Source organism: Sus scrofa, chromosome 13, assembly GCF_000003025.6.
Source record: "Sus scrofa isolate TJ Tabasco breed Duroc chromosome 13, Sscrofa11.1, whole genome shotgun sequence".
NCBI classification, from domain to species: domain Eukaryota; kingdom Metazoa; phylum Chordata; class Mammalia; order Artiodactyla; family Suidae; genus Sus; species Sus scrofa.
In genome coordinates this window covers 189580667-189608473 of record NC_010455.5, presented here as the reverse complement: position 1 = coordinate 189608473, position 27807 = coordinate 189580667, and the positions used below count along the sequence as shown (strand labels likewise).

The following is a 27807-nucleotide window of genomic DNA, read 5'->3' as shown; positions in this document are numbered from 1 at the left end:
ATTCTGCAGATCTGTGACTTCTGCATTCCTAAGACAAAGTTAAACTCGGAAAGCAAAGGACTTCCTTTATTATTGATACAGATGTGATGATTCTGAAATTCTAAATGTTCTTAAAAGAATTTAAATGCCACACACTACACAAAGTATTGAAAAAGAGAAGATTTGCTAAGAAAATCTAAAACTGAGCTTTGTCTAGGTATTTTAAATACCAGAGATGAGAGGCCCAAGATCTTCTTAACTCAAGCTCATGGACAGTTTTTGAAGGCCAAAATAATGTTGACATGAAAGCAAGAAGCTATGTCCTTATTAAAATTTGAAATGGAAGCTTCAAATTTTTTAAGTAGGCGTTACTGTAAATTTTACATTTACAGAAAAATTGAGAGGATAGCCCAGAAAGTTCCCATATATCCCCTCACCCAGTTCCCTCTAATATTAACATCTTACATTAATATGGTGCATTTGTTACAATTACTGAACCAGTTTTGATACATTATTATTAATAAAGTCTGTACTTTACTTATACTTTATTTATGTCCTCAATTTTCACCTAAAGTGCTTCCCCTGTTCCGCAATTCCACCCAGAACACCACGTGACTCTCTCTTGTCAGGTCTCCTCAGCCTCCTCTTGGCTGTGACAGTTTCTCATATGTCCCTCTTTGATGACCTTGGCAGTTTTGAGGATTCCTAGCCAGGCATTTTGTTGGATGCTCCTCTGTTGGAATTTTATCATACTCAGACTGGGCTTGTGGGTTTTCGAAAGAAAGACCAAGAGGTCAAGTGCACTTTACATCATAACACCTCAAGGACACCTTTTAAATTCATTTGATTGTCTCTCTTATGTGGTGTCTGGAAAAATACCTGAACAGTTCATGCCAGTTTATGTATCTTGCATATGTCATTAATATGCTAAAAGCACCTCTAAGATATACTCACTTTCTTGGTCCTTGTTAACAGTGTATATTCTATGTATCAGGATAAATACTTTAATTATGTCAGTTCTTTTCATAGATGCTACAATTGGATTAGAAAAAAAAACTCCTCTTCTAGAGTATTATTTTTGTAAACTGTAGTAGCCTGGCAGCATAATGCCTCAATTTCGTTTCAATTTAAATAGCAAACCCGGGGAGTTCGCATCGTGGCTCAGCGGTTAACGAACTCAACTAGCATCCATGAGGATGCGGGTTTGATCCCTGGCCTCACTCAGTGGGTTAAGGACCCGGTGTTGCTGTGAACTGTGGTGTAGGTCGCCGACTCGCCTCAGATCTTTGCTGTGGCAAAGTTGATTTACAATGTTCTGTCAATTTCTGCTGTACAGCAAAGTGACCCAGTCATACATATATATATATATATATATATATATATATATATATTATATATTATATATATACATTCTTTTTCTCACATTATCCTCCAACATGTTCCATCACAAGTGACTAGCTATAGTTCCCTGTGTTAAATTTTTTAAAAAAGCATCTTCTAGCTACTGACATGGAGCAAGTTAGATCCTTGACTCTCTTTCTCTCCTACCCTTCATTTAATCCTGTATCTTCTACCTTCAAACTCTATCCAGACTCTTACTACTGTTCGCCATCTCTCTTGCGGTCATCCTGGCCCAAGCCATTGTCACCTCCCACCTGGATCATTGCCACAGCTCACTGCCTGGTCCTCCTCTTTCCCATCTTGACCCTTGGGCAAGACTAAGTCACTTAGAAAACCACTTGCATCTTCCCTGTGTAACTCAGAGTACTGGCCAGAGGGTGGGTGCTGTTTAAGGCCACTCACTCAGTAACCTCCCCCCATCGTTGCTCTGACAGCATCGGTCCCCTTGCTATTCTGTAAACTCCCTAGGCATGCTGCTGCCTCAGGACCTTGGCACTTGTTCCTCTGAGATCTGGATGGTTTGTTTCCTCCCTTTCTCAGGTTCTCATTCACATATTGTATTTTTAGTAACGCTTTCCCTGACCACTACCTAAAATTTTCCCCTTTCCACCAAAGTTCTTATCCCTTCATCCACCCTATCTCCATAAGGTTTATCACCATCTGACATTCTGCTTTATCTTTTCCCCCCTTCTTTTCCCATAAGAATCTCATGCAGTTTCAACTCTTAGGTCCGCTGCTGTATTCCCAGCACTAAAGAAAAATAGAAAGTAGGCAGTGAAAGAAATTCCCTGTGGCCTAGCAGTTAAGGATCCCGTGTTATCACTGCTGTGGCGCAGGTTCGATCCCTGGTCTGGGAACTTCTGCATGCCATGCACGGGGGCCCAAAAAAACCAACAAGAGAAGGAAGTATACAGGGAAGAGTTAGTGCATGAAGGATGAAGAAAAGGAGAGCACCAGAGGGGATTCAGGAAATCCCTTGCACAACCAGGGCCTGACAAGTGTGAAAGGTCAAAACACTGATGGCTCGGATTCCCCACCTTTATAGTCCTAGGGAACACCCCCCACCCTAGCGACCACTGTTTTTTTACTCTCACTTCATAAGCAATACCCACATGTAGTACCATTTTATCAATAGAACTATAATTACATAGTGATAATATAATGAAGATAAAACCCCTTTGCTTTCAGTAGGTACATAGTAGGTGATCAGTAAACAGTGAAGAGTAGCTGTTACTGTTCTAAGTAACTAGGATTGTTGTTATTATTATTATTATTGTGTTTTTAGGGCCACACCCACAACATATGGAGGTTCCCATGCTAGGGGTTGAATAGGAGCTGTAGCCGCCTGCCTATGCCAAAGCCACAGCAATGCCAGATCCAAGCTGCATCTGCAACCTATACCACAGTTCAGGGCAATGCCAGGTACTTAACCCACTGAGCGAGGCCAGAGATTGAACCCACATCCTCACAGACACCACGTTGGGTCCTCAACCCACTGAGCGATAATGGGAACTCCTGGTTCTGGAATCTTTTAATCAGTCTGTTCAGTCCCTCTCTGACTTTCAAAAATTTAGCAGCCTGAGTTTTGAGAAGTTCTGCCCTTTCCTCTGACACCCTCTACCCTCCTTTCTCCCTGTGCCATAGAATCACTGTCCCTTTGGTTTTAGTTGTAACATTTTTGCTCTTTCTTCTGTCTTCTTCCTGGAATCGGCTCTTTTGAAAGGAACATAAAGAAATTGAAAAATACATCCCTTATTGTCAATTTCATGGCGTGGAAGACTCTGTGCATGTTTAATATTCCTTCCCAGTTTCTTCTCTTCAAAAAGAATTCCAGATTTATTTTATTCGTGGTGACAGTGTGCTCAGCTGAACGTGTTTTTTACAGATCGCCTTGAAGCTTGGTGTGGCCAGATAACACAGCTGTGGCATATAGGATATAGAGAGTGGGGAGGCAATCCCTCCATGTAAAACAGCAAAGCTTTCATAAGAGAGAAAACAAACAGAAAACCTTCCTCCCTTGGCTGGCTCCTTCTGTTTCTATCTGGAACTTAGATGTGAAGTCTTAAGTTTCTGTGGCCACTTTTGTGACCACAAAACATGTTGCTAGAGCCAACATGCTGAGGACAGCCATGCAGAAAGATGGGAGTAGCCTGGTCCAGGTTCAGCCTCTATGCCAGACTTCTCATACAAGAGAAACAATCTCATCATGTCTTTAAGCCATTGTCATGCATTCTTTTCTATGTTCATCATATGTTCTATTCTGGGCTGTAGAATGCATTTTCAACTGCTTTGTATATGGCTTGCTAACTAATTGGAGTCCAGGTTTATTGTCATCTTAGCCACATTGTAGAGTCTAACATTAAAGTATTTTATAGTCCAAGACTGAGTCTTCTTTTATAAAAGCCAGAGGGAATTAGCCAAATAACCCATTTCAACCAGACTTTAAATGACAGCGAGTTGCGTTACCACGCTTGGATAGAGTCCAGAGGTTCAGGCTTTCAGGCCGTTTCTACTGCCAGTTGGCTTTGTGGACAAGCCCCTTGACCTGGGTTCTTTTCTTCCCATCTGCAAAATAAGGTTCTTTGAGCAGAAAGACCTCCAACGAACCGGTGGATTGATGCCTTCAGAGTCCCAGTTGAATTTGACTTTATTGTTCACCTTGCCAAGACATTTTGGTCAAGAGGCCAAGCATAGCACTTGTTCATAAGCTTTGAAATTTCCCTTTCAGTTGGAGTGTGTGTAATATTAACTGAATTTTTAAAACTAGAATCCAGGTCATGTGATTATCAGTAAATATGCACACTGTATATTGAATTTAACCACTAGAATTAAATGGTGCCAGATTCCTAAGATTTCATTCGCATAAGCAGGAATATAATTTCTTATTATGATGCTTAGTTTATTTTGATCTTTTTCACTTGATTTCTGTTAATTTTTTTTTTTACCTGAGAATCAAACCCAATAAACAGGTTTGTTTTAAAAATAAAAAGTGCATGGTTCTGTAGGGAAACTCCAAGGATATACTCTTAGATTTTTTTTAATTAAAAAATTATTTCTTAGAGCAATTTTAGGTGCATAATAAAATTGAGTAGAAAATATAGAGAGTTCCCATATAGCCCCTGTAATATCACAGATTTTTTTTCTTTTTTAGAGTCTTACCTGTGGCATATGGAAGTTGCTGGGCTAGGGGTCGAATTGGAGCTACAGTTGCCGGCCACAGCCACAGCAAATCGGGGTCTGAGCCACATCTGCAACCACAACTTTTGGCAACACCGGGTTCTTAGCCTGCTGAGCCACAGCGGGAACTCCTCATAGATGTTTCAGAATAATTCTTTTAGAATTCAAAAGAGAGAAAACAGGGAGTTTCCATTGTGACACAGCAGAAATGAATCCAACTAGTATCCATGAGGATGCAGGTTCGAACCCTGGCCTCGCTTAGTGGGTTAAGGATCCTGCGGTGCCATGAGCTGTGGTGTAGGTGACAGATGAGGCTCAGATCTGGCGTTGCTGTGGCTGTGGCGTAGGCCGGCAGCTGTGGCTCTAATTCGACCCCTAGCCCAGTAACTTCCATATACCATGGGTGTAAAAAAAGAGACAGAACACCTAGACCGTGTTAAATTAAACCAGTTTTTGAGAAAAGGTTTATTATATTTCTTACCACTTCTCTTTAGTTCCTTATTTAAAAAATATTAAAAGATGTTTGTGGTTTAATTGTTTGAAATTTTTGATGTATAACATGCTAGTATGTCTCATCAATTTTAAAGTGATAATAAGCAGGGTTGTAAAACCACAGACTCTTTGCTGAATTTTACTTTAATGTTAAGAGTACAATGAGTTGTCTATTTTTGCCATTAGTCCTGAGGGCCTGTTAAATAGCCAGTATTAATCCTTTATAAAAGCAATTTCATTTGAGGGACATACATTTTTTGGCTATGTGCAATATTAGAAAATGGAAAAAAGCATCTTTATACTACTAAATGAAACGTTATCTTCCAAATTTTTAAAAAAATCAAATATCCTTTTGTAAATTAGCACAGTTATATGTCCTTTCGATGCACATATTTGATTTTTACTGAAGTAAACAACTTTTGGTGACTTTGACTTTGCATTAAAATCTAGGCCTCAGCAGATGGGCCTAAGGTCAAGTAAAATAAGACACTTTGTTGTTTGGCAGCTCTTATCCAGTTTATGCTGCAAGAACCATTTCAAGACCAAGTGGAGAGTATCTGATATCTTCTCCTGATGGTCTTATAAACTGAGTTAATAGCTTTGGGCCAGGCATTGAATCTTTCCAGATAACTACTTGAAAGACAGCAAAACATCACGTAGTATTTCAGGCATTTGTAAATATGGCAGTATAGCTTGTCAGACCAGAACTAATAAATCAGGCAGGCATCTTCAGGTCACTTCTGGCCTCCTGTGGCCTTGAAAATTGGGGTGCCTCAGCTATAAAGTTTCTTGCTGTGGTTGACTACCTGCCCTGAAAAGCCATGAGGAGGTCACTTAGAGAAAGGTATATTGGTTTTGGATGGGGTTACTTTTATTTTCCTTTTTCCTACTCATCTGATTTTGTTTTTTGTTTGTTTGTTTTATTTTTATAGTATTCTATGTAAAAGAAAAATAATGTGACATCGCTTGCATTATTATGTCATTTCTTTCCTTGTAATTGATAACTCAGTGTTTATCTCTGGGGCTAGGTTGTAGTCTCCTGAAGGTAAATGGCCTTAGACTGACTTCTTGGCAGGCATTTCTCCCCTGGGAAATGAGGTTTATATTATAAGAGATCCATCACGGGGCTGTGGTGGAGCTGAGATGCAGTGATGTATGTGGAGCGCCAGCTACTGTGTGGACGCAGCCCTTGGGGACACCATGACTCATAATTCCTGCATTCTCTGTAACTCATCGTGCCATGCTGTGGGCACCATCAACTGTCTCAAAGATGTGAGGAATGACAAGATGAGAGGCTCTTTATCCACTGTGATTTGCTTAGATTTTTATCTAAATATTATTTATTAAAATAAATGCTTATGTATTATGAGACATCATGCATGTTTGAGCTAGAAACATAAAGTTTAAACGCCTTTATAGAAAATGCTGTAAAGAACTCTTTTATATAAAGGGAATGAAAAGTTTCTTACGACCTTTAATCTCTCTTTATGTAGCATTTCAGAAAATTTCATGTAGCATATTCTAAGAGTAAAAAAAAAAATTTGTTCCTGTCTTTACTGATGTGTGGACAACTTGTATTCCTTGCGTATTTGTAGTTGTTTGTTTAAGTCTGGTCTTGTATGTCTCACTTGAAGAATCACAGTGTCTTGACTCAGTGGTCTCCCTGCTTTTGTGGCCTCATGACACTAGTCCATCCTTCACTTGATTGAAGAGTTTATCTGAAAATCAAAGTTAAGCATGTCATTCCCCTCTAAAATATCCTTTGGCCAATGTTGCATCCAAAAATGGCATCTAAAACCTTAGACTCCAAAATTGGAGTCCACTCTATTTCCCAGTCTTATTTCTTTCTGGATTTTTTTCCCCCTCACTTACCTTGTGTTCAGTGGACTTCTGCCTCTTCTACAAATATTATGTGTCTTTCTTTATATTTTGTTTGCATAGAAGTTCCCTCAATTTGAAGTGCCTTTTGCCATCCATCCATCCATCCATCCATCCAGTATGGTCACGTTTGCCAGAATGGGACCACGGATTGGGAGTAGAATGTTAAGCAAGATAAATACTGGCCTTATATCTTCTAATTACCTATCATTTCCTACATGGCACATTCCTGTTCATCCATTTAGACTCATGTCTCATGTTCTTTCTACTTTAAGTTCTTTCCAGTATACCCAAGCAGATGTGTTCACTTTGGTAGCTCTGTACTTTATTACAGCATTGATTTTACTCATTTATCGAGACAGGTATTGCCTACTGTGTGCAAAATCTGTGCTGAAAGCCAGAGATACTGTAGTAAACAAAACAAAAATTAACCTGAGCTCACACATTATGTTGTGATTATCCAACTTTCACTCTTATGAGAATGTGACTTCTTATAGGACTTTAAGTAATATCTTTATAGCTGCAGTAAAAGCAATTTTAGAAACAATGTGCAAGTATATACCTTTTTTAAAATATTGCTAAAGCCTAAGGAGCATTTTTCATTATTTCATTGAATTAAACTATGTGTGTGTATTATGTATATAAATATATACATGCACATATATATTTTTTGTTTGCTTAGAAAGTAGAAGAATGCTAAAGTCTCTGTTCTTTTACAAACAGATTACAATGTCCAGGAAAGAGGGGTGAACAATTATTTTCTTCTCAAATGATTGCCTAAGCAATGTTAATCTATATTTTTTTAACTCTTGTTGCCATTGAATGGCAGTTTTTGTTGACTCATTTGCAGTCAGAGAGGCATACTAATTAAATATAAATTTTACTTAAAACACATAGGAAGTGGAGTGTCCGTTGTGGCTAGCAAAAATGAGCCCAACTACTAGCCAAGAGGATGTAGGTTCCATCCCTGCCCTTGCTCAGTAGATAAAGGATCTGGGGTTGCCTCAAGCTGTGGTATAAGTCGAAGATGCAGCTCAGATCCTGTGTTGCTGTGGCTGCAGTGTAGGCTGGCAGCTGTAACTTTCCGATTCAACCCCTAGCCTGAGAACTTCCATATGCCATGGGTGCGGCCTTAAAAAGCAAAACAAACAAAAAAAGCACGTAGGGAGTATTTTAGCCATCAAGGTAATGTGACAAGGAACTGGGCTGCTTAAGGAAGCAGGACTCAACATTCTAAAGGTTCTAGTCCCTCTTGGATTGGTTATGTTATCATTCTAAAAGCTGTATGACTTCTCTGAAGGTCTTTTAGTCCATCTTCCCTTGATCCTGTCGTAGAAAGAACCACTGGGATGCAGACTGAATGACATGAAGCTGTTTTCCTTTCTTGTAGTTGGCGAGTTTGTAAGCGATGCCCTCCTTGTTCCGGACAAGTGCAAGTTCTTACACCAGGAGAGGATGGATGTTTGCGAAACCCACCTTCACTGGCACACTGTGGCCAAAGAGGTACCAGCCCTTTTAGTCTTTCTACTTTTAAAGTGAAAATTTCCTAGGAACTGTGCCCAATGGCATTTGAGAGAGTATTTTGAGGCAACAGTTGGGTTGATAAATATGTTTTTTTTTTAAATTAGTATAGTTAAAAATAAAAAACTTCCTGAATATTTTAAGAGGGTATTTTGAGGCAACAGCTATGTTGATAAATAAGCTGTCATTATTGGTAGTGGTAGTATTTTTAAAAACCATTCATAAATATTTTATATTTACTTAGATTTGCTGTGTGCATGCCATGTTTTGTAAATTAAAAACTATAACCTTATACTCTTTATACACCTTAAAATGTACTTTTTAATTTTTTTAAATTTGTTTCTTGTTTTCCTTTGCCATATACCAAGTTTTTCTAATTCAATCTCTTTCCCTATTATCTGTTGGGAAAATACAGTGGTAGAACAAGAAATAGCTTGTCCAGCGAGTTCCCTTCGTGGCTCATCGGTAATGAACCCAACCAGTATCCATGAGGAAGTGGGTTCCATCCCTGGCCTCACTCAGTGGGTTAAGGCTCTGGCATTGCCTTGAGCTGTGGTATAGGTCGCAGATGTGGCTCGGATCCTGTGTTGCCATAGCTGTGACACAGGCCAGAGGCTATAGCTCTGATTTGACCCGTAGCCTGGGAACCTCCGTATGCTGAGGGTAGAGCCCTAAAAAGCAAATAAATAAATAAATAAACGATCCAGCATTGCCACTGCAGCGTAGTTTCTGGCTGCGGCCTAGATTCAACCCCTGGCCTGGGAACTTTGATATGCCTTGTGTGCAGCCATAAAAAAAATAAAATTTCTTTTTAAAAAAGCTTATTGATCTTAAGAAAACAAACCAGGTAATTTAAAACCCGGAACCCATCTGATAATCTCATTTTTCATTTCTTCTTGAGTTTAATTTTTTTTTTTTTTTTTTTTTGGTTACTAAGAAACAAAATGACTCTAAGCCTTATGAGATCAAAATACACTCTGTAAAATTTCATTGTTTACCTATGTGTATTGAATATTTAATATTTGCTCTGTCACCACTGGATGTTTTCAAAGCTTTATTTTAATCTGGATTTGTGAGAATTTAGCAAATCCCAGGAAAGCAAAAGGATATGGAAGGAGAAATCTCTAATGACTTTAAATTCTGATTAATAGCAGAGGATAATTTCTTCTCTTCCCAGGGTTGTTATTTTGGAAGTGAGCCTAGAGAGTTAGAATTTCTAGAGTAAGATAGGTTAAGCGAGAGAAACTTCCATCCGTAAGTAAGTTGAGGACATGCATGAAACCATCATTCCTTTCTTATATGCTCATGAAGCCAGAAAGACTTGATTCTCTGATAACTATTCCCAGTGCAATCTTCTACATCTTAGCTCTCAATTATTGCCTATTCTGATCATTTTTATTAATGTCTATGGCATACAATATATCCTTATTAAACAAGTAACAAAGTTAAAAATTAAGGGTACCCAAGGAGTCTGTGCTTAAGAAGCTCTGTTTAAATCCACTCAAAAAGCAAATGATTTGAAAGTTCCTATTGCGGCTCAGTTAGTTACAAACCTGACCAGTATCCATGAAGATGTGGGTTCGATCCCTGGTCTCACTCAGTGGGCTAAGGGTCTGACTTGCATTGCCTTGGCTGTGGTGTAGGCCGGCAGCTGCAGCTCTGATTCAACCCCTCACCTGGAAACCTCCACATAGTGAAAATGCGGCCCTAAAATTTAAGCAAAAAAAAAAAAAGGCAAATGATTCTCCCCATTGTCAAATGGTTTCTTGCTATGTTGCTCATGTGTTGTTATACTGGGGATTTTATTACAGTGAAACACTCTCCTTACTCTTTGTAGACCTGTAGTGAGAAGAGTACGAACTTGCATGACTATGGCATGTTGCTGCCCTGTGGAATTGACAAGTTCCGAGGGGTGGAGTTTGTGTGTTGCCCACTGGCCGAGGAAAGTGACAATATCGACTCAGCAGATGCAGAAGAGGATGACTCGGACGTCTGGTGGGGTGGAGCAGATACAGACTATGCAGATGGCAGGTAAGATAGCCTTTGTATTAGATCTCTCAAAGATGCCAGCACATCTAGCTTATGGTTTTGTTTCTCCTATAAATGCGTCTGTCTTTCTCTTTCTCTCTTGAAGGATCTCTCTGCGCATTTCCATCAAAGTTTGTTTTTATGGAAAACAGTCTAACCATGAAGTCCTATTCCAGTTATAGCCTCCCATTTAATTTTAATACAGTTGATCAACCATCACTGAGGAAATTTTAGCTCTTTCATTTTAATCTCAAGAATTGGGATCAAGGAGTTCCCATTGTGGCGCAGTGGGAATGAATCCAACTAGGAACCATGAGGTTGCGGGTTCGATCGTGGGCCTCGCTCAGTGGGTTAAGGGTCCAGTGTTGTCGTGAGCTGTGGCATAGGTCGCAGACTCGGCTTGCATCTGGCATTGCTGTGGCTGTGGCGTATGCCAGCAGCTGTAGCTCCAATTCGACCCCTAGCCTGGAAACCTCCATATGCTGCGTGTGTGACCATAAAAAGCAAAAAAAAAAAAAAAATTAGGATCAAGATTCCATTAACCTTATAACAGGTCACTGGTAGTTCTGCAGTGAGTGATATGACATTTTGTAATTTTGGTTTGGATCTGTAATTTAGAAATTTATGGGGGGGGCAGATTTTGGAATGATTTCATCAATCATTAGCTAGATCCAAATTTTTGTTAAAAAAGGTTTTGTTTTGTTTCAGTTTTTGTGGGTTTTGTTTTTGTGGGATTTTTTTACCTTTTGTCATTTTTCCTTTGTAAATGAAGTCAGAGGCAACCATGAATGTTTGCTCAAGTCCTTTAGCTGTCTTTGGTTCTATGATTCTTAAGAAATACATTTTCACCTCTTTTTCTTTGGGAACTTAGTCCCATAATTTATTGATTCTTGTTTTTAATTAAAGGCAAACATTTATATTCAGGTCATAGAATAATAGAATCAGAATCTTTGGGTTAGAAAGGCTGTGGGGTTCAGTCATCAGTTGCATCCTATCTCATTCCCCAAAGGCAATCATAAATACACCACCTCATTTTTTTCCTTCAATATTTTTTCAGATATTCCCTCATGGTACATATATCCAAATGGAACATTGTGTAAATTATAAGACATAGTTATTAATGTAAAGTTTTCTGATTTTTATGTAGTCAGGGAAAATTTTTTTATTATATGTTTTGAAGAATGTTTAAAATAATTTTACAAAAATACCTATTTTGTAAATATATAAGAATCACGTGAATTCCCACTGTGGCTCAGCGGGTCTCTGTGAGGATGTGGGTTCCACCCTGGCCTCACTCAGGTTAAGGATCCAAGTGTTGCCGCAAGCCGCCATATAGGTTGCAGATGTAGATGGAATCTAATGAAGCTGTGGCTGTGCTGTAGGCTGGCAGCTGCAGCTCTGATTTCCCTAAGCTGGGAACTTCCGTATACCACAGGTGTGGCCCTAAAAAGAAACGGAAAAAAAGAGGAAGGAAAAAAAAAAGTAGACTCTATATACACTGCGAAACCCTAGTTGCCATTTCTTACCAATTCGTAATGGCAGGCTTCTCCTTAGTGGCTATTACCCAATTTTACCATGACTCTCTTTTTGTTAGTTAAGCTCTTATATGTTCCCTCTTCATTTGCTTTAGACAAGTTGTGTTCAATGCAGCAGAATATAAAGCTAAACAAATTCTAAAGGAGAGAAAGAAGTAAGGAAATGCCAACTGTATGTTTGCAGTGGTACTTTATGTTTCTAAAAGTTGAAAGCAGTATAAACTCTTCTTCTCCCAGGGCAAGAAACATCAATGAGATCAGGAAAAGCTTCTAAACTTTGCATTCTGGGCCATGACTGGCCCTTTTATCTGTGTTTTACGTGCCTGGTGTAGAAACGTCCATTGGTTTGGGCCTAATTGCCACTGTGTCTGAAAGCTGGAATTGCTTATTAGTTCTTACTGTTTTTATAGCTTGTATTCTTCCTCAGATATATCTGGGTTTGACAGTTTAAGGGTGACTTCTTGAAAAAATTCTCATCATCTGAGTCTTACTGCATGACGCCAATACAGTTAGTACTAAAAAGGGAAACTGGAGATTAGACAGCCATTCACTTTGTTCCTGGTCTATTGGCTACTCCATCTCTTCCCATGACTGAATGGTCTCCATACCTAATCAGCAACCCAAAGAATGGTGAGTAAACCAAGACAGCTCTGTGGCTGCTGTTAAAATTATGCAGAGCTAGCTGAGTAGTTGTAACCCTGTATCAAGGTTGGTGACCCTCCATTCATGATCATTCAGAGAGAGGGGACTTTTCTGTTTTCAGTTCTAACACCATCCAAGTTGACATTCAGTTGAAATACTGGCTCCTTCCTAATCACCTTCATTTATATGTGTCTGCAACACAGTCAGCCCTTAGACTCTGTCATCACTTAGAAATGCTGTACCTATTGGGTTTCCAGCTTTGACGTTACTCTCTAAGCACTGATGATCAGATCCAACTGATTTCACCCTTTCCTCATGATGCCTCCTCAATTCATGCTTATTAATCCATTATGCCTTTTTTGGGAGGAAGGGGTCCTTTCTGTCCAGGGTGGACCCAATGGAGGACCATTTTTGCATACTCATTTGAATATCCTGTGCTTACTGACACCCTTCACATTTTCTAAAGATACTTTCATCAGTCCTCCATATTTGGGAGAAATTAATTTCTCTTTTTAATTGCTTCTGAGTTTTGGAAGGTTAATGTATCATGTTATATAACCCCTCCAGTTAATTCCATTTCATAACATCAGCTGGGATCTTCCTGTTACTAGATACACTTAATTATCACTATTTGATGACATATCACCTTCGACATGGCAGCTGGAACCAACTCCATTCTCCTTGGTTCCTAGCATTGCTCTCCTTCTTGTTCTGCAGATGACTCTTCGCAGTCGTGAATCATCCATCGTGAATTTCTGCATCATGGTGCCTGGACTTTAGTAGGTGCTTGGCACATGTTTTGAATAAATGTTTTAGTAGGTGCTTGGCACATGTTTTGAATAAATTAATAAATTTTCTCCTGTACCTCAGCATCTCTCTGTACCTTCTTCCATCTCTTGGTTTTCCAGATTCCCTTTTTTTTTTCATTTTTTTTATTACTCAAATGAATTTATCACATCTGTAGTTGTATAATGATCATAATCTCATTTCACAGGATTTCCATCCCACAGCCCAAGCACATCCCCCCACCCCCCAAACTGTCTCCTCCGGAGACCATAAGCTTTTCAATGTCTGTGAGTCAGCATCTGTTCTGCAAAGAAGTTCTGTTTGTCCTTTTTTCAGATTCCACATGTCAGTGAAAGCATTGGATGTTGGTGTCTCATTGTATGGCTGACTTCACTTAGCATGATAGTTTCTAGGTCCATCCATGTTGCTAAAAATGCTGGTATTTCGTTCTTTTTGATGGCTGAGTAATATTCCATTGTGTATATGTACCACATCTTCTGGATCCACTCCTCTGTCGATGGACATTTAGGTTGTTTCCATGTCTTGGCTATTGTAAATAGTTCTGCAGTGAACATTGGAGTACATGTGTCTGTCTTCGCGAGTCGTGGTTTTCTCTGGGTAGATGCCCAGGAGTAGGCTTGCTGGATCAAATGGTGGTTCTATGTTTAGTTTTCTGAGGAATCTCCATACTGCTTTCCACAGTGGTTGCACCAATTTACAATCCCACTAACAGTGTACTAGGGTTCCTTTTTCTCCACACCCTCCCCAGCGCTTATTGTTTGTAGACTTTTGGATGATGGCCATTCTGGCTGGTGTAAGGTGGTATCTCATCGTGGTTTTGATTTGCATTTTTCTAATAATGAGTGCATATTCCCTTTCATGATTATGTACTATCTAAACAATTGCTCACCTCTACTTCCTTTCTTAGATTTTTGAAAATTTATTCAAGACTTTATTTTTTAGAGTAGTTTCAAGTTTTCAGCAACATTGAACAGAAGGTACAGAAATTTCCCATATGCCCTTTGCCCCCACACATGCATGGCCTCTTCTAGCATCAACATCCTCCACCAGAGTGGCATATTTATTACAATAGAAGAGCCTGCATTGACATGTCCTTGCTACCCAAAGTCCATGGCTTATACTGGAATTCACTTCTAATGTTATATATCCTACAAGTTTAGACAAATGTGTAGTGACATGCATCCATCAGGATAAGTGTCATACAGAATATTTTTACTAAAAATGGGTGTTCCACTTATTCATTTCTCCCACCCTCCCAATCCCTGGCAACCACTGATATTTTTTTTTTTTTTTTTTTTTTTTGCTATTTCTTGGGCCGCTCCCGCGGCACATCTAGGTTCCCAGGCTAGGGGTCCAATTGGAGCTGTAGCCACCAGGCTACGCCAGAGCCACAGCAATGCGGGATCTGAGCCGCGTCTGCAGCCTACACCACAGCTCATGGCAACGCCAGATCCTTAACCCACTGAGCAAGGGCAGGGACCGAACCCGCAACCTCATGGTTCCCAGTCGGATTCGTTAACCACTGCGCCACGACGGGAACTCCCCACTGATCTTTTTAAAATATACTTATTTATTTTTTTTATTAACGTATAGGGTCCCTTGGCTATACAGTAGAAATTGGCACAACATTGTAAACCACGGATCTTTGTATTGTCTTCATAGTTTTACCTTTTCCAGCATGTCATGTAGTTGGAATCACACAGTATGTAACCTTTTCTGGTTGGGTTCTTCCAATTACTAAGATGGATTTAAGGTTCCTCCATGCCTTTTCATGGCTTGGTAGCTTGTTTCTTTTGAGTGATGAGTAATATTCCATTGTCTGGGCGTGTATAGTTTATTGATCCATTCACCTTCTGAAGGACATCTTAGTTGTCCTGGTTTTGATGATTTTGAATAAACACGTGTGTTCAGTTTTTTGTGTGAACCTAAATTTTCAGTTCCTTTGGGTAAACATTAAGGAGCTCAGTAGCTGGATCACATAGTAAGAGTACGTTTAGTTTTATAAGAAACCGACAAAGTATCTTCCAAGTGGCTGGACCATTTAACTTTCCTACCAGCAGTATGGCTCTACACCCTCCCCAGCATTTGGGGTCATCCAAATTTTGGCCATTCTAATAGGTGTGTAGTGGTATCTCATTGTTTTATTTTATTTTGTTATTATTATTATTATTATTTTGTCTTTTGTCTTTTTAGGGTCGCACCTACAGCATATAGAGGTTCCCAGGCTAGGGGTCTAATTGGAGCTGTTGCTACTGGCCTACGCCAGAGCCACAGCAATGCCAGATCCAAGCTGCATCTTCAACCTACACCACAACCCCAGATCCCTAACCCACTGAGCAAGGCCAGGGATTGAACCCGCAACCTGCAACGTCACGGTTCCTAGTCAGATTCATTTCTGCTGCACCATGACGGGAACTCTGTATCTCATTGTTTAAATTTGCATTTCTCCAATGACCTATGATGTGGCCTATCTTTTCAGATGCCTGTTTGCCATCCACTTACTCATTCTGTTATTTTCATTCTCCCTTGTCCTTTGGTCTTTCATCTCTACCTACAAATCTGCTGTTTTCCTGAACTGCCACTGCCTGAGTTCAGATCATCATTCACCTCTTACTAGACTAATTTCTTGGATTATTCCTTATTATATCAATGCCTTTCTTTTTCCTGTTACCCTTGTACTTTCTTATATTTCTATAGGACTTATTCATACATGCCTTGACTTCTGTTTCAATTCCTTGGAATTCATTCTTCCCACCCCACAAGCCTCTGTTTACTCTCTTCCCAGATAATTCTCCTTGCCTTAGTAATGTTTCTATGGTGCATTTTCAATCCTACTGACACTTGGTAGGAAATGGTTGATGATTCCTACAGCCTATAGAACAGTCCAAATTCCCCAGCAGAGCATTTAGAACTCTTATTACTTGTCCCTAACCTGCATTTCAGCCCTACTCATTGTCCTCACTGATTGAAACCCTCAAACCTTTTGCCCTTTCTTCCTCTGGGCTTTTGTTCTAACCTGTCTACCGCTTATGAAAATGTATTTCCTTTTCTGTCGAATGGTGTTAAGGTACTCAAAAGCTATTTGTCAAGTTTAAAGTGTTACATCTTCTCAGGACCTGTAAAATCCTATATATGTATATTTTTTACACTCCTTGGAAAAGATACTCCCTTTACAAGCTTTCTCTGACTATTCCTTGAAATACTTTGCTTTCTTCTCCTCCTCTTGCTTTTCCTTTGTATTCCTTTATTTATACCAGGACTTCTCTTCCAATTACTTGTCGTCACTTCTCTTAGCTGCTAGAATTTAAATTACAGATTAGGTGTCGAGGGTTTTTTACACATTAGTCTTCAAGAAATATTTGCCAGATCGAATTGTTCATTTAAAAAATTTTTTCATGGCTTTTGGTAAAGACTTTGTGGTCCATAAATGGATGTTACAGAATCTCTTTTAGCTCAGCTCTATCCCACAGAAATATAATGGGAGCCACATAAAGTACTTTCCACACTTCTAATAACCACGGTTAAAATAATAAAAAAATGAAGTTCTCGCTGTGGCTCAGGGGATTAAGAATCTGACTTGGTGTCCATAGGGAGGATGTGGGTTTGGTCCTTGGCCTCGCTCAGAGGGTTAAGGATGCCACTTTGCCGCGTGTAGTGTAATCGCTGATGCGGCTTGGATCCTGCATTGCCATGGCTCCGGTGTAGGCTGGTAGCTGCAGATTCGATTCGACCCCTAGCCCAGGGAACTTTCATATGCTGCAGGTGTGGCCCTAAAAAGAAACTGGTGACTTACTTTTAATAGCATTTTAATTAATCCAATAGATTCAAAATATTACCATTTTTCAGTGTGTAACCAGTACGAAAAAGTTACCAATGAGATATTTCACAAATTTTTTCATTTGTTTCTTTCACACAAGGCCCTCAAAGTTAGCACATGTTTTACCCTTATAGCAGATCTCATTCTCACTTGGTTTTGATATTGGACACTGTAACTCTAGATACTTAAAAAAAAAAAGAATTACTTTTTATTTTCCAATCAGACAGAAAGGTGCATATACCCAGTAAAATGTTCTAAGATTGACCTCTGGATTTTATTATTTTTGTAATTTTTGATATTTTAAACATTTAAACAAATTGTTTTAAACTTAATATAACTAGGTTATCAGGTCACTTTTGTCACTTCATCTTGGACCATGTTTTTTGGTTTGCCCTGCAAGCATGTGTGCCCTCATTCTCATCTGGCAAAGCTAGTGGGCAAAGCGAGAGAGTTATTGCATCACAGACCCACACACAGGCTGGGGCCCCTGCCAGCTGGTGGCTTCCTCATTCCAGGAACCAGCCCTCCTTGTGACACTTGAAGTGATAATACATCCTGCTTGAAAAGTCCTCAGGGGACACTATATGGCAGTTCTTGAAGAGGGGAAAAGAAAGGGGACTTCCAATCCTTCCAAATGAGAGTTGATCCACAGTTTAAATCACTTTGTGATTGGGAGGTAATGCGATTTGTTTGGGTCAGACATGAGTGTTTTCTTCTTGCTAATGAGGCATTTCAAGAAATGTTCTTTACAGGGTAAGCTCTGTTTCATGGCCTCACTGAAAAAGAGGTAAGCCTTTTAAAAAAAAAAAAAGATTGAGTATAGACAAATCAGTGACTGTTCCCAAAGTGTAGGTGTAAATAACCAGTATTTATTTCTCCGTTGTTGTAATGATTAAGTTCTCAGGCCACTTCAAAATACCTATTTCTGGGATCAGTTATGTTTATGTTAATAGCCTACAGATTCCAGCCATCTTGGGTAAGAATTTTTCTGTGGGAAAATGCATTTGGAAATTCCACCTAATCTGTAAAACCAAGCACATAACCCGTCTACCCTTGGGAGTGAGGGTCTGGAGGGTGAGTTTGTCCCCACCTGGAACCACAGAATCTGACTGAAACCTCATAGTCCAGGGGGGCTAATGAATCTGTAGAGCAAATGACTTGAAGGAGGACCTTCTAATTCTTTTATAACAGCACATTTCCAGTCAAGAGTATGTCCTTATATTTTTTTCAAAAGAGAATCTTTAATGTAGTTTCGTATTGTTTTTTTAAAAATTAATTATTATTACCATGATTTTTTATAGTCACACCTGCAGCACATGGAAGTTCCCAGACTAAGGGTCAAATTGGAGCTGCAGCTCCAGGCCTACCCCACAGCCACAGCAACACTGGATCCAAGCGGCATCTGTGACCTACACCACAGTTTGCAGCAACACCGGATCCTTAACATACTGAGCAAGGCCAAGGATTGAACCTACATCCTCACAGAGACTATGTAGGGTCCTTAACCTACTGAGCCACAATGGGAACTCCTTACGTTGGTTCTTTACTTCTCATCACTTTTATAAATACTTCTGCATTTGGTATTTGTTTCTGAACTGTTATCAAAAATATTCCGTTGCACAAACATCATAAAATTTGTTGCATGCACATCATAAAGGAAGAAAGAATACTGTCCCACGTGTTTTTAACAATTTTAGCAATAGTTTCTGTTTTTGTGTTGCCAAAGACTGAATGATGTCATCCTTCCTGTCAAATGACTCAGTGGATGAAAATACCGTATTTTCTATTTGTTCTTAGAAATGCATTTGCTCACTTTGCAGTTCTTGAGCTTGAGAAAATTTTTCTAGGACATCATCATCTGAAGACTCATGGTCTGAGGTTTTGCCTATGGGATCAATTTCATTCTTCTTCTGATTTGTCTGATAATTGTGAAATATCTCCTGTCAATTTTCTTCCACTTGACAATGTGGAAAAGGAACATTTTTGATTTTCACTTGTATTCTGGGAAAGTTTCTAGACTTCTTTTATTCCTTCTTGAAAGACGATGCAGTATTTTGGGAACACGGTAGTAAAACTATGACCATTCCCCTGTTGCATCATCCTTCTAGGCAATTCCTTCCTTCTTTTCATATTATTTGGTCTTCCTCAGCACAAATGGAAGTTTTGTGTGTGTGTGTGTGTGTGTGTGTGTGTGTGTGTGTGTGTCTTTTGCCTTTTTAGGGCCGCACCTGTGACATATGGAGGTTCCCAGGCTAGGGGTCTAATTGGAACTGTAGCCGCCGGCCTATGCCAGAGCCACAGCAACGCAGAATCCGAGCCACATCTGTGACCTACACCACAGCTCACAGCAGCGCTGGGTCCTTAGCCCACTGAGCGAGGCCAGGGATCAGACCCGCAACCTCATGGTTCCTAGTTGGATTCGTTTCCGCTGCGCCACAACGGGAACTCCAGAAATATTTAATGAGTAATAATGAAGTAATTCCTGAGATGATAAAAAAAAATAATAATAATAAAATTGCGGGAAAAAAAGCTTAGCTATAAAAAATTCCAGGAGTTTTCTTGTGGTGCAATGGGTTAAGGATCCAGCATTGTTACTGCAGTGGCCAGGGGCGCTGCTGTGGTGTGGGTTTAATCCCTGGCCTGGGGCAGGGACAAGCAAAAAGAAATTTTTAATTAAATAAAAATAAAAATTCCAGTTGACTGATATGGTAATTATAAGGTAGAATGAGTTTTATTCAAGGTTTTTAATAAAATATTTTAAGAAGGTGTAAGTCAGAAGTATTGACTCTTACAAGTAGGTAGAACTGCTAAAAATGAAAGTAAAATGTAAAATTGTATCCAGTGGACCTTGGTGGAATTCCAAGGGTTAATAACATACCCTACTTATCAGGAGTTTACATTTGTTATGAGGCCTGTGTGATTTTATTAAATACTTGACCTAATTTTCTACACGCTAGGTATTCAACAAATATTTGAGTTACAGTGAATTGGCATTCATGTTAAATACATACACAGACATAATTGGCAACTCAAGGTTAAACTATTTGGGCTTTAAAACAAAAGCTACTAAGGGATATCATTCCAGACACGCAAGAATTAAGTGAAATTACATCAGGAATCTCTAAAGCTAGAGATACTGGGGGGAAAAATGCCTCAGGAATATTTCTAGCAACCACTTAGCACCTTTACTGTAGTTACTGCTTGACTATCTTCCCATGGCTTCAAAAAGTGCCATAAAGTAGAATAAAATGAAATTAAATGGGAGCTATAAATGAAGGTAAGATTCATCTTTATTTGAACTTTGGTATAGAAGTCCATTCTCAGAGTAGCTTTCTTATTTGAACCAGCAAGCATTTTTGGTTTCCTATGTCAACATGGAGCTCTTTATTAAAAATAACAGTAGGCAGAAATTTCAGGAAGTACAAGCTATAGTCATGAGACCAGCTCAACTCTCATTAGCTCTTGGCAAGCATGGTGTGATTTTGAAAATGAGTAAACGAACATGAATTTAGAGGAGTGGTTCTCAACAGGGTGCGATTTTGACACCCAAGGGACTTTGGAGATGTCTGCAGACATTTTTAATTGTCTCAGTGCAGGGGGTGGGTGGCAGGGATGCTCCAGGCATTTGGTGAGTAGAGACCAGGATACTGCTAAACATCCCATAATACCAGGATACTGCTAAACATCCCATAACAAAGAAATATCAGCAGAGCTGAGGTTGAAAAACTGGCTTAGAGGTTTCTTTGGTACTGGAAAGCGAGGAAAATTATTCTTTAAAAACAAACAAACCAAAAAAAGAACCCAAAAAACTTCCATTCCAAGCTTTTGTCTCACTCTGATCTCCTGTGGACAGAAAAGCAAACACCCCAGGAGTCTTGAATGCAGCTTTTGTGCAGATGGAAATGTTTGAGATCAAAATAAACCCTCCAAATATAACTGCATCCAGAGTTAAAAATGTGCTCAAATACAGTGGATAATTAAGGCTTCTTATTTGCACCCAGTCATTTCATTAATTCTAATCATTATGTCAATTATTTTTTCCTTTTATTAGTATTACTCCTGTCCATTTTGACTACATTAAACACTAGCATATTTTCTGGAGCAAAATGATCTTATTTTGGAATATTTGATATCTTTAGAGACCTGGAAGACTATCTCCACTTAAAATAGTTTTTCCCTTGCATCTAATTAGAAAAATGTTTAAAATATGGTAATTTTTCAGAAGCTGTTGGGTCCAGGAAAAATCATCTCTAATCTGGCCTTACAGTTTTATGTTTCTGTGTGTCTTTGTTTTTGTTCATATGTATACTTTTATTTGGTTGTGATTAAAATACATAAGAATTTTCATTTTTTAAGTAACATTTTGAATTTTTAAAACTGTGTTTATAATCTTCATGTTTATCCCCTTTAATTATGCATATTCCTTTAAAATATGTTCACCCATGTCATCATTGTCGGACAATTTTTTCTTTTCTTTTTTTTACATTATAGAAGACAAGGTTTTGAATTCTTTAATATAGATTTCCTGCCATGATATATAATAATTACTTTCAGGTAGTTTTCCAAAAGTAGGGCCACTGGGTTAAAAAATGTGAATGTTTTGACATCACTTAAAATTTATCTCAGTGTTTATGCCCATTTATAGTGAGGTAGCAATAGCAGATAGATTTATTTTGTCACTGTGTACTCAGCAGTACGGGGTTTTTATTGTTATTAATAACACAGTCGCTCCTTCCTACTATCAAGCTCTTCTAAGTTGTGAGTGTCATGAGGGCATGGATTCAGTTTTATTGCCTCCTTGTACCCTTGTCTCTGCATGAGCGGTATTAATCATAACAGATGTTAGGTAATCTTGCCGTGTACAATGCACTATGCTGAACGCCTTGCTGTATTAATCCATTAACTGTTCACAGCTTTTAAGTATCTGTTGCTTTTTGTAGAGTGGTTTAATGAATTTCATTTGGGTTTTTCCAAAACTAGGGATAGATTTATTTTTTTTTTTTTAACCTTTAATGATTTTTATTTTTTCCATTGTAGTTGGTTTACAGTGTTGTGTCAGTTTTCTTCTATACACCAAAGTGACCCAGTCACAAACACACACAATATATACATTCTTTTTCTCACATTAACCTCCATCATGTTTCATCACAAGTGACTAGATAGAGTTCCCTGTGCAATACAGCATGATCTCATTGCTTATCCATTCCAAATGCAATAGTTTACATCTGTTAACCCCAGACTCCCAGTCCATCCCTCTCCTCCCCCCACCCCCAGCAACCACAAGTCTGTTTTCCAAGTCCATGAATTTGTGCTGACATATCTCTATACTTGGAAATGTACCCTTTTTTCCCCTTCGGTCAAGCAAATATTATCAGTATTTGATGTGTAAAATTCAGCAGAACCCTTCTGTCGATTCTCATTCTGTTAATTCCACATTAATGAAATTAAAAAATTTCCCTTATCCCATTCAACTAAATGTCTTCCATTCCACCTTAAGAGCACATGTAAATCATAACTTTAAGAATTTTACTTTTGATCAAAAAAGTAATTCCTAAATAATTTTGATTGAATGATTCGTATTTGGGGGAAGTTAAAATGTTTGACTTTTACTGACATTGGAGTGTATGTTGATGCATGTTGTTTAATCTGCCATGGCTGTGAGCCTCCTGTGGGGGCAGAGGGGGCGGGAGGCAGGTAGAGTCTAAAGCCTAAGATTAGTTTAATACAGATGGGAAATAGGAAGAAAAAATACCCTGTGACACATGCCTAGAAAAAGGCCAGAATCTGAAGAGGGCTAATTTATTGAATTTAAAAAATATCGCTTTAACGTAGGATACCTGAAGTTAATAGTAAGTTTTTTCTCTTCAAGTTCTTAGCTTTAATTTATTTGTTGGGGGGGGGGGATGAGGTTGGTGGAGGGTCGGAGAATATATAGACCCTACTCTATGTTAGTAAAAGTCTGTTCAGTCTAATTATCTTAAAAGAGAAAAGCATCTTACTTTTTTTTTTTTTTTTGCCACACCCATGAGATCGAACCCATGCCACAGCAGCAGCCTGGGCCACTGCAGTGAAAATGCTGGATCCTTAACCCACTGCACCACCGAGGAACTCCCAAAGACATTCTATTTCTCTATAAAGTGATCCACAGAGATATATATTTTTTGTGAAGAATGGGCTTGTTATGAATTGAGAAATACATCTCCCTTTGGTCAATAGCTAGGCCATTTTAATGTTGTTTTTGGTTGAGTTGGTCGTGTTATTTGAATCAAGTAGGATAGAGATAGAACTAATAATATAGCTTGTGATCCCATCATGTTAAAGCAACCATTTATAGAGGAGAAATGATAATCCAGTAATCCCAACCCAAGGTAACATGTCAAAGTATAAAACATGGTGATGGCAAAGTTACTCTGAATGGAGGACATCATTTTAAGCTGTTGATGGAGTTCTAAAGTAAATAACATGAATATGGTTTCATAGTGTCTTGATCTCCCTTTCCTGTAAGAACTTGTGCCACAATAAAAGCATTTTCACAGCCACAATTATAGGGGCATTTTACTGTACCCTCTACATGAGGACAATTACAGGATTTTAAAAAATTCATTTATTAACCCCTCTTGGGACTTGGGAGTCACCTTTGTTCCAGAAACACAGAGGACTGCTAATAATACCGGAGCAGCCCATTTCTAGTCATTTCCCAGAACCTTGAGCAGAGACCAGCACAAGCCGATGCTTGACATAAACGATAAAATCTTGATCACGATTGCTAGTGCAGTCAACATGAAATGTTCTTCTTAAGGCTCGATTTTTGTGGGGCGCAGTGCTGGGTCTAATTGAAAGTCAACTTAACTATGATCTGTGTGCTCCAGGAACTTTTCTCAGAAAAGAATCACCAGATGGTAGTGTGGAGGGTGCATTTCACAAACACCTTCATTATTTGTGGTTTGTGAAAACTCGTCATTGAGTCATATAGTAAGTTGTACCCATGATGTCTTCCAGTTCGCTTGGGATGCAGAAACATACCCTTACATGATCTCTCAGGGTGTTGTGAGAATGTGTCTCTTAGTGGATCCATACTTTCTGTCTTTAAAATTGGTTCCGTGGAGGGGGAGATGTTCATTTGGCTTTCTCTCTTGTTTGGATGTCTGGAGTTAAAATCTTTCAGCTGCATTTCCACCTTGCATTTTTGAGAAAGTGGTAGCAAATGCTCAGAGGAGGGAAAACTAACAACGTTGGAGGAGGGTCACAAAGTGAATCATGCAAATGATAAATTACAGCCTTAAATCTTTGCCAGTGGATGAGTCAAGAAAGACTGGATTTGATGAAACAGTTTATGGCTTTGTGAAATAACTGTCACAGTGCTGGGTTGGCAGCATCCAGCACTGTGTCGAGACTGTAACTGTATCCCTGAGCCTTGTACTGAAATATGGGAACAGATTTAAAAATGATGAATAGAAGGGAAACAGAAGCTTGCATTTTTCTCTTGAGGGAACTGGCTGCCAGCTCTGAGGTCTTATTAAAAATGCTAAATTTCTGTATTTAGTAAGCTTGGAATGAATGTATGTCAAAAAGAAAAACAAAACACTTTAATAGCCTGAACCAGATTATAGATGTGTGGCCAAACCAGTGAGGTTTGTTTTGGTTTCTAAGCAGGTGATGGCTGGAAGAAGAGGTGCCTTTGAAGTTCAGAGTTGAGTTGCTGACATCCCAGCTACATCTGGCAGTGATCACTGGGACCTGATGGCACAGGTTGCCCCAGTTACCAGATGTCACTGAGGAAGAAGTGCTGAGGAATGTTTCATTTGTAAAAGTTATTTGAATGGTTGGATTATTCAGGGCTGAAATTCTACGCCACAGAGGCGTGGAAGGTCTCTCTTTATCTTCCCTTTATCTGATTTTTTTCTTAATTTTAAAAATTTTTTAATTTTTATAGTTTTTATAGGTTGCTTTCTCTTTATAGTTATTACAAGATATCGCTTATATCCCCTGTCTTACACTCAACAGTTTGTGCTTCTCGCTAACCCAGTCTTATTTTGCCCCTCCCCTTCCTTTTCTCCAGTGGTAACCACTGGTTTGTTCTCTATATCTGTGAGTTTGCTTCTTTTTGTTATATTCAGCAGTTTATTTTTTAGATGCCACATATAAATGATATCATACAGTATTTGTCTTTCTCTATCTGGCTTATTTCACCTAGTATAATACCTTCCAAGTCCATCTGTGATATTGCAGTTGACAATGTTTTGTTCTTTTTTATGGCTGAGTAGTATTCCATTGTATAATATATACCACATCTTCTTTATCCTCTCATCTGTTGCTAGACACTAGCTTGCCTCTATATCTTGGCAATTATAATTAATGCTGCTGTGAACATTGAGGTGCATGTATCTTTTTGAGTTAGTGATCAAATGCTATGTTACTGGCACAGAAATAGTCACATAGATCAGTAGAACAGGATAGAGAGCCCAGAAATATACCGACACAATTATAGTCAATTAATCTACCACAAAGGATGCAAGATACACAATGGAGAAGGTCTGTTCTATAAGTGGCATTGGGAAAAGTGGGCAGGTACATGAAAAAGAATGAAATTAGAACATTCTCTAATACCATATACAAAAATAAACTCAAAATGATTAAAGACCTAAATGTAAGATAGTATACTATAAACTCCTAGAGGAAAACATAGACAGAACACCTTTGACATAAATCACAGTGATATCTTTCTGAATCCACCTCCTAGGGTAATGGAAATAAAAACAAAAATAAACAAATGGGACCTGATTAAACTTAAAAGCAAACACAGCAAAGGAAACCATAAATAAAATCAAAAGACAACCTGCAAAATGGAGAAAATATTTACAAACTATGCACCCACAAGGGATTAATTTCCAAAATATACAAGCAGCTCATACAGCTCAATATCAAAAAATAAACAACCCAATCAAAAAATAGGCAGAAGATCAAATAGGCATTTCTCTAAAGAAGACATGCAGATGGCCAACAGGCAGATGAAAAATTGCTCATCATCTCTAATTATTAGAGAAATGCAAATCAAAACTACCTTAGCTCACTCCAGTCAGAATGGCCATCACCAAGAAGTCTAAAAATAATAAATGCTGGAGAGGGTGTGGAGAAAAGGGAAACCTCTTTCACTATCGATGGGAATGTAAATTGGTGCAGCCACTATGGAGAATAGTATGGGAAGTTGCTTAAAAAACTGAAAAATAGAGTTTACCATGTGATCCTGCAATCCCACTCCTGGGCATATATCTGGAGAAAACAGTAATTTGAAAAGATACATGCCCCCAATGTTCAATGAGCGCCGTTTACAATAACTAACACATGGAAGCAGCCTAGATGTCCATCGATGGAAGAATGGATAAAGAAGATGTGGTACCACATACCATAAAAAGAATGAAATGATGCCATTTGCAGCAACATGGATGTACCCAGAGATTATCATACTAAGTGAAGAAAGCCAGGCAGAGGAAGACAAATATCACGACATCGTTTATATGTGGAATCTTTTGCAGTTGAGGCCAGTATTTACTGGTAGTTGAATGTGGTCTTCCAAAGTGTTCTGTTGAGCAGCCTGTTGCCAGGCTGATGGGGAGCTCTCACTGTAGTTATAGACGTTTCAGGAGCGATTCACTGCCTCACTTATGCCAGCTGTTCTAACACAGTCGTCATGAGATTAATGTTGTTGGGCACTAAAATGTTAACACGTGTTACCTTCCAGTCTGGGAAGGACATGACTGTCATGAAGGAAAGGGCAAACATTGCATTTATGGTCATTTAATGATGGTAGAACTAACACGAATTTTAAAAAAGAACATTTGTGTGGAGACAAATCCCGTGTAATAGAAGCACCCACGTAGTTTAGTAAAGAAAGGACTTGTTAGTGAACAAGATGATCTCTGCTTCAGAAATGTCCTGTAAAGGTTTCAAATGTGCTTTGTACTAAGGAAATTTTCTGGAGCCTGTGACTTTTACATCTAGCACGGGAAAAATGAGAAGAACCTGTATCATCCTAGTTGCTTTCAGAACTGAGTTAAAGAATAGATGTGGATGCATGTTGAATTATAACATGTACGAATGACTTGTTTACAATGCATAGATTGGAACTGTGAGGGCAGGCCAGTATGGGGCTCACGTGTCTTTAATCAATCCACTCTCCCACCTATGAGCTCACACTGTCAAAAAGCAAAGCTCTCCTTAGGGTGTCGTGACTAATCTTCCACTCTGGTTTAATAATCACAGCTGTTATAACATGTTCCTTTTTAATTAGGTCTTTTGGAAGTATTGTAAGCCTTATATTTAGTAAAATCAATAATAATAGATAACGATTTAAGCACTTTCTGTCCTACATGAGATTGAGAACATTATTAGAATAGGTTTTGCAAGTAAACAACTGATGATATTTTAAGACTTTAAATGTAGGAGTCCTTTTTTATTTTAGGGAAGCAAAAAAGAGTAGGAAATATGATTTCGTGGGATTGGAAAATGACTATAAAAATGAATGTAGATTGA

At 38.7% G+C, this 27807-nt stretch overlaps 1 protein-coding gene across 8 annotated transcripts in view; it reads left to right on the top strand.

The window, feature by feature from the left end:
• APP (amyloid beta precursor protein) overlaps positions 1-27807 on the top strand; it is a 281267-nt gene that overhangs the window by 107647 nt on the left and 145813 nt on the right. For all 8 annotated transcript variants that reach the window (XM_005670305.3, XM_005670303.3, XM_005670302.3 and 5 more), the window contains 2 exon segments: positions 8318-8430; positions 10286-10479. In XM_005670305.3, the coding sequence (XP_005670362.1) occupies positions 8318-8430; positions 10286-10479 (307 nt within the window).